Here is a 14,568-nt window from a genome sequence, read left to right on the forward strand (position 1 = left end):
TGGCCTGCTGAGTTAAATATTAACTTCATGGTAGAGATGAGGCCATACTAAAGTGCTGTGGTGTGCACTTCTGAACAACAAGAGGCGGCAATAAATTACAGGCAAACATCAGGGGTCATCGCAGCACAGCGCCGGATTTAGACGTGAATTTATTGGGGGGGGAAAGAAAGGATCGGTCATGTTTGCATGATTGCCATCAAAGACTTCAGCTGGATATGTACACGCAACTTCAGATTACAAACCAAAAACACAGCAATGTTTTTGCAATCCTGCAGAACAACAATTTTTTGACTGTTTTTTCCAGATATGAAAATATGCTAAACATTAGAAATGTGGCATTAATGGGTTCACATATCCTACACATATGTTCCAGGTGGCTCATATGAGAAGACCTTCATTCAGATGACAGTTAAGGCAAAATACTTAACAAACATTAGTAAACAGTAAAAACACCAGTGACCAGGAGAGAACACAAAAAAGATTATTGGAGCAGAAAAATGATTTACTGTGAGTCCTGTAGTCCTGTCCTGTGTAGACATCTCTCCAGTCCATATATCCATTAATATATGCAATATAAAACTGGTTTCAATTCACTTCCAGTTTAACCCACAATTCATCCCACTGCACATCACATAGCTTTTCACTTTAAACCCCCCCCACAAAAAACAAAAGGGAAGTTCTTTAAACTGGTCCTGTTTTTTTTAATGTTTTGATGAAGTCCATCAGTTACACTCATCCTCATCAGGTTTGTCGTTTTCTCTGGTTTTAAATGTGAGGGCAACACTGTTGATGCAGAAGCGCTGTCCTGTTGGGTCTGGTCCATCATCAAACACGTGGCCAAGGTGGGCATCGCACTGTGTGACCCAGATACACAAACACAAAAAAGTCAGACTGTTTGTGCACATTTTTTTTTTACTATAACCTCCGCTTTATAGCACAAACAAGAAGTATCACAGCTAAACTGAATGAAACCTTGGCTTCTTTTGGTTCCTAGCACAACTCACATTTTTACAAAGGACTTCTGTCCCAGGGCTGCCCAGGCTGTTGTCAGGGCGCCGAATGATGGAGGTGTGGCTTTCATCACCCTCCCATGTCCCGTGAGCCTCATTGAATGCTGGCCAGCCTGTCCCGGAGTTGTACTTAGCCTCGGAGCTATGAAGAGAGGAAGGAAGAATTTAGTAAACATCTGCTGATTTTTTTAAAAAAATGAGCAAACAGCAAAATCATCTTATACCAGTAAGCCCTCATTTTTCAGAGTTTTAATAAAAGATTATGGTCCAGTCCAGAAAATGTGCATACCCCTTTATTGGTTAGATGTATTACCTGAAGAGTGGAGCGTCACAGCAGACACAGTGATACATCCCCATTTCAAAATGGTTCAGGTAGATCCCACTAAAGGGCTGAGAACATCCACAAATACACACACACACACACCAGATCACAATGTAAGGAGCAGAAATACAGCTCATTTCACTACCTGTGTGTTCTTCAGCACCCTGGTTTTGCAAGTGTATAAGATGACTTGTCCTTAGTCCTGTTATAACAAGATGAAATATCTCTGCGTTTCATTTTTCGGGCTGTATTTAATTCATAATGTAGTAAAAGTGTGTCGTTGTGATACAGAGCAGATCAAAGTCCACCTGAGAATGTGTTGCTGTTGATGAGATAATGTATGTCACTCTGCTGGTGTGCTTATGTGCATGTGTAACCTTCCACTTATTAATTCTGAACACAAAGCTTCTTTGGCATTAGGTTACATAATAATTATATTGTTTTTTGTTTTTTTTCATACACTGGACTCACCTCCTCAGTTCCTTTCTCTCTGGTGACTACATACTGCTCTGGGGTCAGTTTTTTATGCCAGTCTGTAGTCTTACTGTAACGTGTGAGGGACTGCAGGCCTGCACAGAGCAAAGGTCACACATTTTAGATATGCATATTTAAAACAAACCACATGTTTTGTGCGTGAGCGTGTGTGTGTGTGTGTGTGTGTGAGAGTGAGTAGAGAGAGAGAGAGAGAGAGAGAGAGAGACAGTGAATCATTAAAGCCACATTTGTGGCAGAGTTTCCTGTAATTCATGCATTTTCTTATCTGATCACATTACCATTAATAATACAGACTCTGAAAACTTTAAAGCTGAGAAAGTGAGGCTGCTTGGAAATATATTCTTAAAGAATAACTAAGACTAAAATATAAACATTCTAATCTCAAAGAATTTCCACTTAACTTCTGAAATACTCTTTCAAACAGAGATGTAGAACCTCTAATAGTAAACATTCGTGCATGATGGTGCAGCGAGCTGTAGCTCAAGTACAGCGCTGATATAAATCAGAAGTTCGCTCACGGTACCTTGAGATGTGGACACGGGACGGATTATGCCGGGGATCCTCCTCGGTAACTCTGCAGCTCTGGCTGTGGCGTGTTGAGAGGCAACAGCGACAATCCGGCGGACGAAACGAGACATGTTTGCTCCAGTGGAGTCAAGTGCGACTAAAGTGCAGCTTTCAGTGGAGCCAAGCAAACTTTCCCCATCGAGATTTTTCACGCCGCGGCGAGTTTGGGCTGGTCCTCGCTCGGCTTATCCGGGCTGTTAGCGGGGTTACACGGTCACAAAACACAACTGAAGCTACAAAGGTCAAAGTGGATGTAGTTCAGTCGTATTTTATTGCCAGCACTGTGCAAATAGCGCAGTAAGCGCTGCTGAATGGGAGTGCGCATGTGGATCAAAAAATTAAAATACGAAATCTAAGATTAGATTTTAGATTTTTTTTTTAAGACTGATACAGAGATATTTGTTGATTTAAAAATATGACATTCAAATAGGTAAGCCATATTTATTTATTTATTTATTTATTTAATTCTTTTAGAGACATGAAACATGAAAGGATTTCTCTAGCATTTATTGTTATTTATTTAACCTAATAGCTAATATTGGCTATTTGTCAGTCTATTACACACAGTCCATATACACATGTATATAAAATCTCCACCTCATCCCCTGAGAGGTGGTATAAATACAATCCTCAGGCTCGGGTCCACTTGAGGGGACTTTGAAGGTTCTGCACAATATCGTGGTTGCTCCTGGACTGCACTCTTCGGCACAAAGACCTCTGATGTTGTGCTTGGTATCTGTTGGAGCTACTCTGCCGGTTTTGGGATTACAACACTTAGTGTTTCCATTTCCACTGTGACTACTTTAGCCTTTTCCTTTCACATCTGCTCCAGTTGTTCCTTCAGCCTTAGTTTGTGATGTCAGTTGTGCCATTTCTTCCTAGTACCGGTGTCCGCTGGGATTGCTACATCTATCTGCTGTTCACAACCATCTTTGCAGGTGTCTATTTGAATACTAATTGTTATTGTTATTATTATTAATAATAATAATAAAAAATGGTAAAAGGCCTGTACTAGTATAGTCCCTAAGGACCCCAAAGCGCTTAACACATTCAGTCATCCACCCATTCACACACTGGTGATGGCAATTGTATGACATTGTAGCCACAGCCACCCTGGGGCGCACTGACAGAGGCGAGGCTGGCGGACACTGGCGCCACCGGGCCCTCTGACCACCACCAGTAGGCAACGGGTGAAGTGTCTTGCCCAAGGACACAATGACTGAGACTGTCCAAGCCAGGGCTTGAACCGGCAACCTTCCGATTACAAGGCAAACTCCCAACTCTTGAGCCATGATCGCACAACCAATAATAATAATAACCTGTTCAACTGTTCCTTAAGGCAAAAATTGAATGAGTTATCAGATGGTAGCTACTCAGCGCATTTATACATGATTAAAACATTAACTTTCTAAACAACTACAGCTTGCACGTTGGCAAAAACACTGCTTCACCATGTTGGACCCATGCTGAAGTACAAAGGTCGAATCACTGTGTTTAATAGAGAAACACCACAATAGACAAGATTTTGCTTTCCTTATGCATATGTAGAAAAAAAAAATAGTCAACTGATGAGGTCCGCCATGCACACATCATGTACACATAAACACACATTACATATAAATCGGTTGATGCACATCAGACAAAATATGACGTCAAAGCGTTACCTTCTGTGGTATTTAAACAATACAGTACTGATTATATAGTTTGATATTGGACTGCAGCTGGGCTATTGACTGGAAACAGGTTTCCAGGTTGGTGCACAAGGTCTACTATGTAGCGGCAGGGCTGTGAGGAGTGCAGCTTGTTGGAGGAATTTCTACTGAAAAGGAGAACCTCATTCCAAGCACGGTTGTAGTCTCCCCTAACAAGTGTGCAGCTCAGTCCAATGCAATCAGCCAGTGACTAAAAGAGGAGACAGAAGAATGTCAGACTGAGAAATAGGCTGGGGAACAAATATTATGGAGAAGACCTTAAAGAGACAGAGCTTAAATTGGGATGTCAAAACATGTTGGTCAGGAATAAAAAAATATTAGGAAAGATGATGAACTTTAGCTCATGCTAATGCTACCATGTGGGTAAAGAATTTGTACCTTGAACAGGAGTGCCCTGTGATAGTAGATTCCCTTTTTGATGAAACCAATGGGAATAACATTAGACTGAAGTTGAATCTTCAGCTCACTGAGATGCAGAATCCAAGAAAACTCGTGCATCTTTTCCTTCTCCACTGCTCCCCCCATGGCTTCGCTCACCAGCCTGAAAATAAGAGCAAACCCAACCAAAGAAAATGCAGAAACCTTTAAAATAAAGTCTTTGATTTCCATTCTGATCTCTCAGGGTATTGTATTTCAATGTGTTAGCAGAGTGTCTGCATTGCATACCACTGCTGTCATTTTTAGTCAGCTCTCCTGACATTTTAAGAGTTGGTGTGTAAATGTCATTTTAATGTGTTTCCATGACTCCAGAGATTTGTTTTAAACAATAGCTGCTGATAAGTTACTTCGCTCTCTCTTTGCATGCCGGTTTCTGCATGAATACGTTACCTGGCTAAGGATTCACACTGCTCTTTTTCATCATTCAGTGGAAAGATGTATTCTTTGGCAATTTTTATTAGAATCTGCAATGAGACATCCTCCATCATTCCCCGTGGTTTCTCTACAGGAGACTCAGGCTGAAGATAATCTTTCTGTTTTTCTTCCTTCTTCTTCCTGAAGAAACAATAAATTAGAAAAGAAATCAGGGGAGTCAGTGCCTTAAAATAAGAAAGAAAATCACTACTTAATATTCCACCTTTGTGAACTCTATCACACATTTCACATCACAGGATCAATGTTAGTGACACTGCTTTATGCTCATCCTTCATATTAACAGGCACACTCTTTTTAGTGTCTAACGATCTCCTTTATGTTATCTGATTTTATATACATATAATGAAGAGAACATATCATTACAAGATCTAATCATTATCACTAACGCAAGATCTTTCAATGTTTTTTCAAATGTCAATGTTTTTGGCACTATATCGTCTTTAGCATGCGTCAGAGATTGTTATCATCTCTAAAATGTTTAGACAGTTTCCATAAAAGGTATACGAATACAGCACAGGGATGTATTTGAACACACACAAACTTTAGTAATGATAATAATAATAATAATAATAATAATAATAATAGAGTACATGAGGCCATAATCTTTCTGTTCCTCTTCCTTCTTCTTCCTGTACAAAAAGAGAGTAAATTAGAAAAGAATTCTGTCAGTATCTTACAAGGAAAGAAAATCACTACTTAAAATTCCACCTTTATGACCTCTTGTAATTCATTTCACATTTCGTGATCAATGTTAGTGGTACTGCTTATGTTGAGCCTCCACATTAACAAGCACACTCACTTTGGTGTCTTACGGTCTCCTTTAACTCTGCTTTCTGACTCTGATGGCTTGCTCTGTGTTTCTTCTCGCACATCTACTGTCACCCTGCAACCAAAGGACATCAACAAAATGGTTTATATGAACACACAGCACTGTATTTTATAAATCTTTGCACATATATTGTGGAACCATTACTCTTTCTGACTGTTTTTCTGCCAAGGCTACAGGAAAACTTGGGCTTAAGGGACATTGCCAAGAACTAAATCAGGTTTGTCTTGGGGATATAATATTTATTTCACTCAATAACTTGCAAATCAATTTATAACTTGTATGAAATTATTTTTTTCTGGATTTTTGTTTGATATTCTGCCGCTCTCCATGATTTTTTTTAGCATGCAGCATTTATGTAGCTACATTTTCATGTAGGAAAAGGTAGCATCTTTTAATATTGTCTTGAAATGGGATTATTTTTGGCACAACTTCCTGTTTAGCATGTGTCAAAAAGAGTGTCAATGTATAATAATCATCATAATAACAATAATAATCATAGCTGTGGCCAAAAAGGGTTTGGACAAAAAAGATTTTTGTCTCCAGAACCTCTAATGTTAGTGGTATTACTTGTTGTACTACTTAGCAAACACACTCACTTTGGTGTTTTACGCTCTCCTCTGACTCTGCCGTCTGACTCTGATGGCTTGTTCTGTGTCTCTTCTGGCACATCTACTGTCTCCCTACTAACAAAAACATCAGTTAATTGGTTTATAGGAACACAGAAGAATAAGTCAGAAAATAAATTCAATCGTGAGGCCTTTTGCTTTGAAATTTGGCTCATGCAGAAGCTATGGATGAGACCAGGAATCAGTTACATAACAGGCTGTTTAAGAATGCCTGAAGTGTTGCGTGTAAATTCATGCTGGTGGAATGGGGGTCTGGGAGGGGTGAAGGGCTGAACAGAGGTACCCTGAAGGGGGTACTGCTCTCTTTTCCAAAGTTAATTTATGAAAATGCTGAAAGCATTAAACAGTGCATGCATATACAGCCTTAAACATCTAAGATGTGTTTTTTCATTGCGTGCATGCTTTATGTGGCTCTGTGAACACGCATGTGTATTGCATGTCTCTTTGTGCTTTTGCACATTTGTGATTTTGGGTGCAAGCTCAGAAGTCCATTATTTGAACCACAAGAAGCCCTCTGAGTGTGTCGCCACCCTAAAGAAGGGCTAGCGTACACTGCCACACTAATTATGCTACAGGCATAGTGGGGGAGAATGGGAAGAGGAAAGGGAACGAAGGAAGAATAGAGCACAGGACTGGAGCAGAGAAGGGGAGGGTGATTGTAATCTAACAGCCACAATAAATTTTCTGAGCAAACAACATGTTGTGACTTCTAGTGCAGGAACCTAATGGTCCCAGTCAATTTCTGTAATTGTTCTGGTTAATTTACTTTTATTACCAGGTGGGAGGAGTCAGCTGTAACTGTTTAGAGGGCTATTACATACAGTATACCTTCCATTTGTCCTCGAAACATCTATCTAAATTAAAAGAATGTAATAATAAAGCATGCTTCTTAAAACAATTGGTGTCTTTTAAGCACAAGCATTAAAATAATGTAGTTTATATTTCTCCTTTTAAACTATCAAACCATACTCTAATATTAGATTCATACTCTGGCAATACTGTTGCTTTGTTGACAAAAATAATGGCTTGCCGCTGGTTAACCGGTTGCTTGGACAGTTCCTCTAAAGTCAGCATCCTCTGACCAGGGCGAGCCTGAGGGAAAACACAAGAGTTGCAATTTAATTATTATGTGAAAAGTCATGTTGCATTCTTGTGAAATACTGCCAATAACAAAAAAACAACAACCAACTAATGCTATGTTAATAAGATTGCATTAAAAAAGTTCTTGAAAGGGCTTCTGACAACATACCTTTCCAGCATCGTAGAAGCCGCAGGTGATGATGTCAGTGGAGGCCAAAGAACTTGTCAGGCTGTATTTAAAAGACAAGTTGGAGTTAAGTAGGCTGTTCACAGCCAACTCACTGAAACTGTTCCTACGAGTCTTTGACTGGTTGATTGCCTGAAGTATTTCCAGGGCTCTGGGACACAGACAGAAACAACAAGCATAGACCAAAAGAAAGAAAGAAAAGAAAAATATTCTGTCATTACTAATAAATATAAAAATGGACAAATGAACAAAGGCACATGTAGTCACATCTAATATTGTCTTGCACTGCCATCTGTTGGTTATTTAGGGGATCACATTAAGCAATATCTATGCAGATATTGCATTTATTTTACTCGCCAGTCATTTATTTGGTGACACATCAGTCATGCTCTAATGACAGTGTTATCTATCACGTCTTACCCAAATTTGCACATCTCCACAGCAGTTGGCACATCACTGGCACAGACATTCACTGCCAAGCATGCAATGTGCAGCACCTCCTTGGAGTGAGACTGCAGTAGATTGACCAGAAGCTGAAGACCTCCAACTCTGACTAGCTTAGGTTGAGTATTAGTTATTTAGTGAAAGAATTTCAAATGTAGTATCACAAAGTGAAACCGAATGCTGTTTACAATAATCCTGCTGTCTTGAGTAAAGTTTACAGCAATGATTAAAAACAATGATCATTATTTATTATTACTGAACATGAGAACAAGCCAGCATTCTGAGGTCACATAAACACCAACCTCTGTCCTAGCTTCTTCATCACTGGCCAGCACTGCCAGGCAACGTGCAGTGTTTACCAGGACTTGTGTAACTGTAGATTTCAAGGGTTCCAACAGAGCCTGTATAGCTCCATGTGACAAGATGCTACAGCGGATGATCTCATGTTCTGCTATGTTGCAAAGTGTGGCAGCAGAATTGGCCACTATCTTTGGACAGCTTTGATACAGCTGCTGTACGAGGAGCTTGTCGCCACCTTCCTCATACACTTCACTGGAAAATACAATAAACAGGGAGGGAGGTTTAATGAAAAGTTAGACGGCTGACAATTACTGTAGTTTTACAAATTTATACGTTGTTAAAGCATATTATTTCCAAGCATACAATGCGTGGGTTCGAGAGTTCGAAGAAGACTTGTCTGGAAAAAAAAAATGTATAAGACAAGATTGGAGAAGACAATGGAAAAGAAGTAAAGAGATTCTGTGTCTTATTTTTATGAAAAAAGGGGAGGACAGCATTCTAGTCCAGAGTAGAACACACACCTTTAAATCCCTGAAGTCATTCAGATTTTATGGATTTTATGTAGCTAATAATGGGAAAACAACTGAAAGGGTCTAGAAGTTTACAAAAAAATCATATTTGGATGCTTTATGCTGGACATAAAAGACAAAAACGGGCACTTATGTGCATGCATTATGGGAATTTTCAGAACTTCTTCCTTTTCCTGATGTTTGGGATTATATGGGCCAAGGGTTGAAGTGTGATTTGCCCAGGTCACCAATACTTTGTCTTCTTGGGGACAGGGGTGTCCTAGCACATCTGAATGATCGATATGAACCAGACAGTGTGTACTGGATGTCTGACAAATAAATACTACCCAGTAACTTATCATACAAATTGTCTCATATGCCTTATTCTGTGTCTTCAAACTGCCTTGTTCTTTGTAGATGTTTTTATACATAATTCCATACATTTTGAATTGTTAAAAAAAAGTGCATATATCTGTACAAAAACAATGAGGTATAGGTAAGACATCAAAGTCCTCCGTTACTCACAAGGCATTTGACTCGCTGTTATGAGTGAGGTTAGAGAGGGCCTGGGTTGCCGCCTCTCTCAGTGCCAAACTCTCCCTGCTCAGCAGTTGAACCAGGACACTGATACAACCTGAAACACAAAGGAATCCAACTCAATTACACTTTGTTGTGCTGACTGCACCTAATCTCAGGGTGGCTTGGTGAAGATGTACGTGCCAAGTTCTCTGAAGCGTTCTTTGCTGTTTAGGTGAAAGCTCAAGGCAGCCACAGCCTGACAGGCAGACGTCATCACACCAATGTTCTCCAAGGACAGAAGCTCAACCAGAACGGTCTCCACATCCTGCTCGTGAAGCACTTTGCAGCTCTCAGCTAAACACACAGGCAAGCACCCGCATACACACACACATAACAGAATAAATAAAATAGAGTAAATTATGTGGGAAAGTTGAAAGAAATCTGTTGTCTCTAATTGCCTTCTGTGCTTACAGCTCTGAGCCACCCTGGTGATGCATTTAATAACACCTGACCGGATTTCAGGCACACTGGGAGTGAGGACAAATTCCATCAACTTGGTCAGTCCTCCACTCTTGTGAATGAGTTGGACACTTTCACTGTCACTCAAGCAGTTAGCCAGGACATGTAAGGCCTCAGCATGTAGGTCACTGAAGTTCTGTGAGAAATAAAAAGATAGGTCCAGAGGACACAGATTTTAAAGGATTCTCTATTATTTTATTCTTATTAACACAAACCAGCAGAATAAAGACATATATTACCTAAACCATATACCTACCACATTATTCAGGATACCCATAAGCTTCTCAAATCCCTGCTTGTCCCTGAAGGTCTTGTTTGCATCTCTGTCAGTAGTGACATGTTGCAACGTCTTTAAAGCCAAATGCTGAATGACAGGGAATTCCGAATTTAAGAGCTGCAGAAGTGGAGGGATCCCACCTAATTCGTGTACCACCAGTCGGCTTTTGTAGTCCTTCATGGGGACAAAACAGCAAAGGTTGCAAAAGGTTCACAGAAATGTTGAAAGCATTTTTTTCAACAATCCTAGGAGCAAATTTGAAGCTGTTTTCACTTATGAAATCTGTAAATGTTGGGAGAAATAGGTCAGGACTTTGTGAAGTTGCTCTTTCTCACACGTAGCGCACAGCAGGAAACAGTTCGCATTAACTGCATTCTCATTACTAAGAAATACTTTAGGTTTGGCAGCAGTGCTGCCTTAGTAGAGCAGGAGGGAGGCAGAACACAGTGTGACCACTGACACCAGAGTTATTACCTGCACTGTTATCACATAGATGAAATTGGACATAATAAATACTTTCCCTTGCAGAGCTGACAAGTTAAACACATTCTACCGCATTAAACATCTGCACTGTCACATGTACCCTTGTAATGTTATATCTAGAAAATGTTCAGGGATTCAGTAAATATGTGAAGACAACTTTATCGTCTTTTAGGACTATAAAACATCACGTTAATTTTTCACAGTGAAAATCCTTATAATTTTTACATAAAATTACATCCTAAAGCCTGATGACTTTGGGTCACCTGTACTAGGTTGGAGATGGTCTCTAGTGAATTCTTCTTGACATCTGGGTCAGAACTAGACAGCAGCTGAATTAGAGTTGGCAGCCCCTTGTTGTCAAAGATCTGGGCCTTACAGAGGAAATCCTCTGACAAAGAAGCCAAGCACAGTGTTGCAAACTCGTGGACAACTGTATCATCTTGAACAAAAATGGAATTTGATTATATGAAAAGAAAAAGAAATAAGTAAGGATTGATCACAGAAATACTGCCTACTGCCATAAGTAAACACATGTGCTCTATTTTGATTGTATGCAACTTATACAAAGTGACACTGTTTGCTTTAGTGATCCAAATATATCTTAATCTTCTAATATCTATTACTCACCTTCGAGTGATAGTTTTTCAATAATTGATGGAATGGCATCTAATTTTTTCAATGCAGTCCTTACATCACCTTTCAGATTTAAACAAGAGACACTACTCAGTTACTCAGTAAGGCTAGCACCCTGCTCATTGTTAAACCAACAGAACAGGGAATCCAACATCTGGTAGATTAACAGATACAAATTCCTGACAAACACATAGATGGCCGGTAAACTAAAGGGTCATTTGTAGAATCAAGACTGTCGCATGAGCTTGTAAGCTACCAAGTCCACTGCAGCCGAATCTGCATCAATGACAGTAACTGGTCTGACGCACCATTGGTGGCCATGATGCCCAAGGCCATGAAGGCATTGCGTCTGACCAGCTTGTTGTTGTGAGTAATGAGTTGGCAGAGAGGCGCTAATGCCCCAAGTCCCAGCAGAGAAACCTTGTTCTCATCTCCTAACAACAGGGGGAGACAGTGAACAGGAAAATTAGGCAGATGGTGATGAAGTGAATTGCAAATGTTGCAATTTCTGGATTTAAAAAAAATGCATATCAAAAAAATACACCATTACAAAACATCAGCCTGAAAGCAAAATTAAGACAGGATTTTCTGCTATTCAGCTGCAAGGTTGCCCATAGAAATAAAAACAATCAATAATATGTGGAAGGGTTAGCGGTGGGTACCCTACCATACCTTTCTCTGCAAATGTCTGGATCGCTTCACACGCTTTGATTAAAATGTCCTCCTCTGGGGAGTTCAACAGCAGCACTACTGTTGCTGGGGCTTTGCTCTCAAGGGGTAGCGGCTCAAACTGTGAGAGTCAACAGGGAGAAGGAGTGTTTGCAAAATATAAAATAAATAACTGAAATATAGAACATGTATAAAGTCAGGTCTGTCTTTTTGACTTTCATACTTCTAGGACAATGAGACAGGACATATCTCAATGCCCAGCATGTACCAACAGGCAACAACCTGAGAACATGTACATGCATATGATATCCTGATGCCGTTTTCAAACAATTTTGTGCCCAAGGCCTACTAAAGACCAAGCCACAATTTCAAAGTACATTTTTATCATCAGAACATCAGAAAACTTCATCATCTAGAATGAAGTCAAAGACTTTTTTATTGTAGTGGCAAATGGACACACTTTTGAGCATGACATCTATTTTTTCCCTTTGAGTTTCACACTCCCTCTTTAGCTTTCTTCAGACTGTTAGTGTCTGAAGTTAGTTAGTGTTAGTGTTATTATCCACTGGTTAAGAGGATGTTTCACCACGCATGAAACTGATCATTCTTACCTCCTCACAAATATAATATTTACTATCAGTCAATGCTTTTGATGTGTCAATCAGAGCATTTGATATGTACTAAAGCAAATTCAAATTTCATTCATTATTTTTTGTGTAGTTAGAATAATCATGATTTGTTGACACAAATACCTGCTTGTATATCAACTTTAATGACCTTTGATGCCAAGCCCCAATGAATCAAGTTCCATAGTAGTAGTTCCAATCAGAGAGTTGTGCATGCTTTCTAATTGATATGTTCCCGGGATGTACAGTAGGCTGTGTTCATGGTATGGATGTGTTTCAGTGGACATGAATTAAACCTCGTCAAAGGTTCAAAAATGCATTAATTAGGTTTTGCCAACACCTAAAGAAACATTAGGTTAGAACCTTCACAGACCTAAAGAAACATTCGTCACTCACCGTTTCCTTGATTGGCGTTTCCCTCTCGTTCCTCGACTTCTTTCCCATATTATGGCCTAAAGAGGAGCAATATTGATGAGAGATAGGTGTCCAATAACGGTTCAATGCGTTCAACTCTGTGAACCCATAAAGCTAGCTAGCTAGTTATGCTACTATGCCACTCCTCAGTAGCACTGTCGACGGATTAAGCTTACAAAACAGGCATATGGCAAGCTCTCTAATTACTATCTCAAAAATGAACCACGACTTACGTTTTCTTTCCAGACCAAGAGGCAACTTCGAGGTTTTAAACCGACAACAATAACCTCACCGTACTGTGTTTTGGAAAAGGAGGTTGACGCAACGTTGCCAGGCAACGGGTGCCATGTGGAACTAAATAATGGTCTAAACAATCGTTATTTTAACCTGTTGCAAAAGGTTATGGCTCCTATTGTCTTAGCAGTTTACTTCGGAAACGCTGACAATGTATTTATGTAATCGGGACTTGGAACAAAAATATATTCGGTGGTTATTTATCCAAGTAAAGTAAAAAGAAAAAAAAAAACAGTATGGTCCATGAAGGAAATGCTGAGAGACACAAAAAAGGCAGGTATTAGCTATGTTGTTTGTGTGTTTTTGAACATATCACACACAGATTTACACAAACTGGTAGAATAAATCCTGGGTAACAACGAGGGGGGCACAAGTTTATGGTGAGTGAGCGTGAGGTCAGATGAAGAGGTTGTGAATAATACCACTAAAATCATCATTGGGACATTGTAGCAAATGTGTCAGTAGCCATCAAAAAGTGCATGTAAAATGAACTGGAGCTCAATGGATTGGGGTCTAAATCTTTAAAGGACAACAGAACAGTCTGGCAATTAGATGTATAAGTGTCTATTACATTATTTTATTTGTTGAAAACACAACTTGCATGACCTATGGAGGGGTGAACCAGACAACTAAAGGTTCTGTGCTGTTTTCTAATTAACTGTGTAGTTTACTTTTGAGAACTACTAAGATTTGGAAAGCTCTTCAGATGTCCTTGAATCTGTTCATTGAATTACACTAAGTTGGAGACACATTCCAAATTGATGAAAGTAATCCATATAACTATCATAATATATATATATATATTTTATTCAATATAAATATTTTTATTCAATATAAATAGAGCTCAGTCAATATGAAAAGAAATGCGCTGCCGTGAAGGGTGAGCCATAAAACAAATGAGCTCTATACCGCATCAGCACATTGAAGCCTCCTGCTTTTACAGAGGCACTGACACAGCATTGTGCCAGTGGAAACAGCATAGTATGCACCAGAAGACCAAATGACCTCCAAAGACATTATCTCTGATGGTGTGGATATATATATATATATATATATATATATATATATATATATATATATATATATATATATATATATATATATAATCGTATCTACAGATCTACACCAAGTAGGGATTGACTTGGATGGTGCACGTCTCTGCTAATCCATTACTATTATA

General features: G+C 39.3%; 3 protein-coding genes across 13 annotated transcripts in view; 1 reads left to right on the forward strand and 2 right to left on the reverse strand.

Annotated features, from left to right (window-relative positions):
• Nucleotides 1-108: 108 nt before the first annotated feature.
• On the reverse strand, nt 109-2,699 carry msrb2 (methionine sulfoxide reductase B2). The gene is made up of 5 exons (XM_040044095.1): nt 2,351-2,699; nt 1,804-1,901; nt 1,324-1,400; nt 1,005-1,152; nt 109-854 (listed from the first exon to the last, which is right to left on the reverse strand). The coding sequence occupies exons 1-5, from the start codon at nt 2,463-2,465 to the stop codon at nt 723-725; spliced, it is 570 nt and encodes a 189-aa protein (XP_039900029.1). The 5' UTR covers nt 2,466-2,699; the 3' UTR covers nt 109-722.
• Nucleotides 2,700-3,760: 1,061 nt separating this feature from the next.
• Nucleotides 3,761-13,474, reverse strand: armc3 (armadillo repeat containing 3). Of its 9 annotated transcripts, none has more exons than XM_040043763.1 (20): nt 13,328-13,474; nt 13,077-13,132; nt 12,058-12,175; nt 11,694-11,819; nt 11,380-11,448; nt 11,016-11,191; nt 10,249-10,443; nt 9,945-10,128; nt 9,675-9,827; nt 9,480-9,588; nt 8,448-8,697; nt 8,122-8,258; nt 7,684-7,744; nt 7,423-7,526; nt 6,405-6,491; nt 5,779-5,862; nt 5,570-5,608; nt 4,935-5,099; nt 4,485-4,647; nt 3,862-4,296 (listed from the first exon to the last, which is right to left on the reverse strand). In XM_040043763.1, exons 2-20 carry the CDS (start codon nt 13,122-13,124, stop codon nt 4,090-4,092), a joined length of 2,475 nt encoding a protein of 824 aa, XP_039899697.1. In that variant the 5' UTR covers nt 13,125-13,132; nt 13,328-13,474; the 3' UTR covers nt 3,862-4,089. The 9 variants fall into 9 exon arrangements, with proteins under 9 accessions (XP_039899692.1, XP_039899697.1, XP_039899695.1 ...); XM_040043761.1 differs by having other exon boundaries at nt 6,405-6,488; nt 7,465-7,526; nt 7,684-7,852; XM_040043760.1 differs by having other exon boundaries at nt 7,465-7,526; nt 7,684-7,852.
• A 70-nt stretch (nt 13,475-13,544) lies between these two features.
• The window catches only part of pip4k2aa (phosphatidylinositol-5-phosphate 4-kinase, type II, alpha a), a 30,166-nt gene continuing 29,142 nt past the window's right edge, over nt 13,545-14,568 (forward strand). For 2 of the 3 annotated variants that reach the window (XM_040043768.1, XM_040043769.1), the window contains exon 1: nt 14,086-14,096. Coding sequence is in view for 1 of the 3 variants with exons in the window: in XM_040043770.1 (XP_039899704.1) it covers nt 13,632-13,661 (30 nt within the window). In the remaining 2 variants the exon portion in view is untranslated. Of the gene's footprint in view, nt 13,662-14,085; nt 14,097-14,568 lie in introns of those variants that run through there. The other variant, XM_040043770.1, reaches the window with a different exon arrangement.

Source organism: Simochromis diagramma, unplaced genomic scaffold (genome assembly GCF_900408965.1).
Source record: "Simochromis diagramma unplaced genomic scaffold, fSimDia1.1 OVJJ01000602.1, whole genome shotgun sequence".
In the NCBI taxonomy this organism is placed as follows: domain Eukaryota; kingdom Metazoa; phylum Chordata; class Actinopteri; order Cichliformes; family Cichlidae; genus Simochromis; species Simochromis diagramma.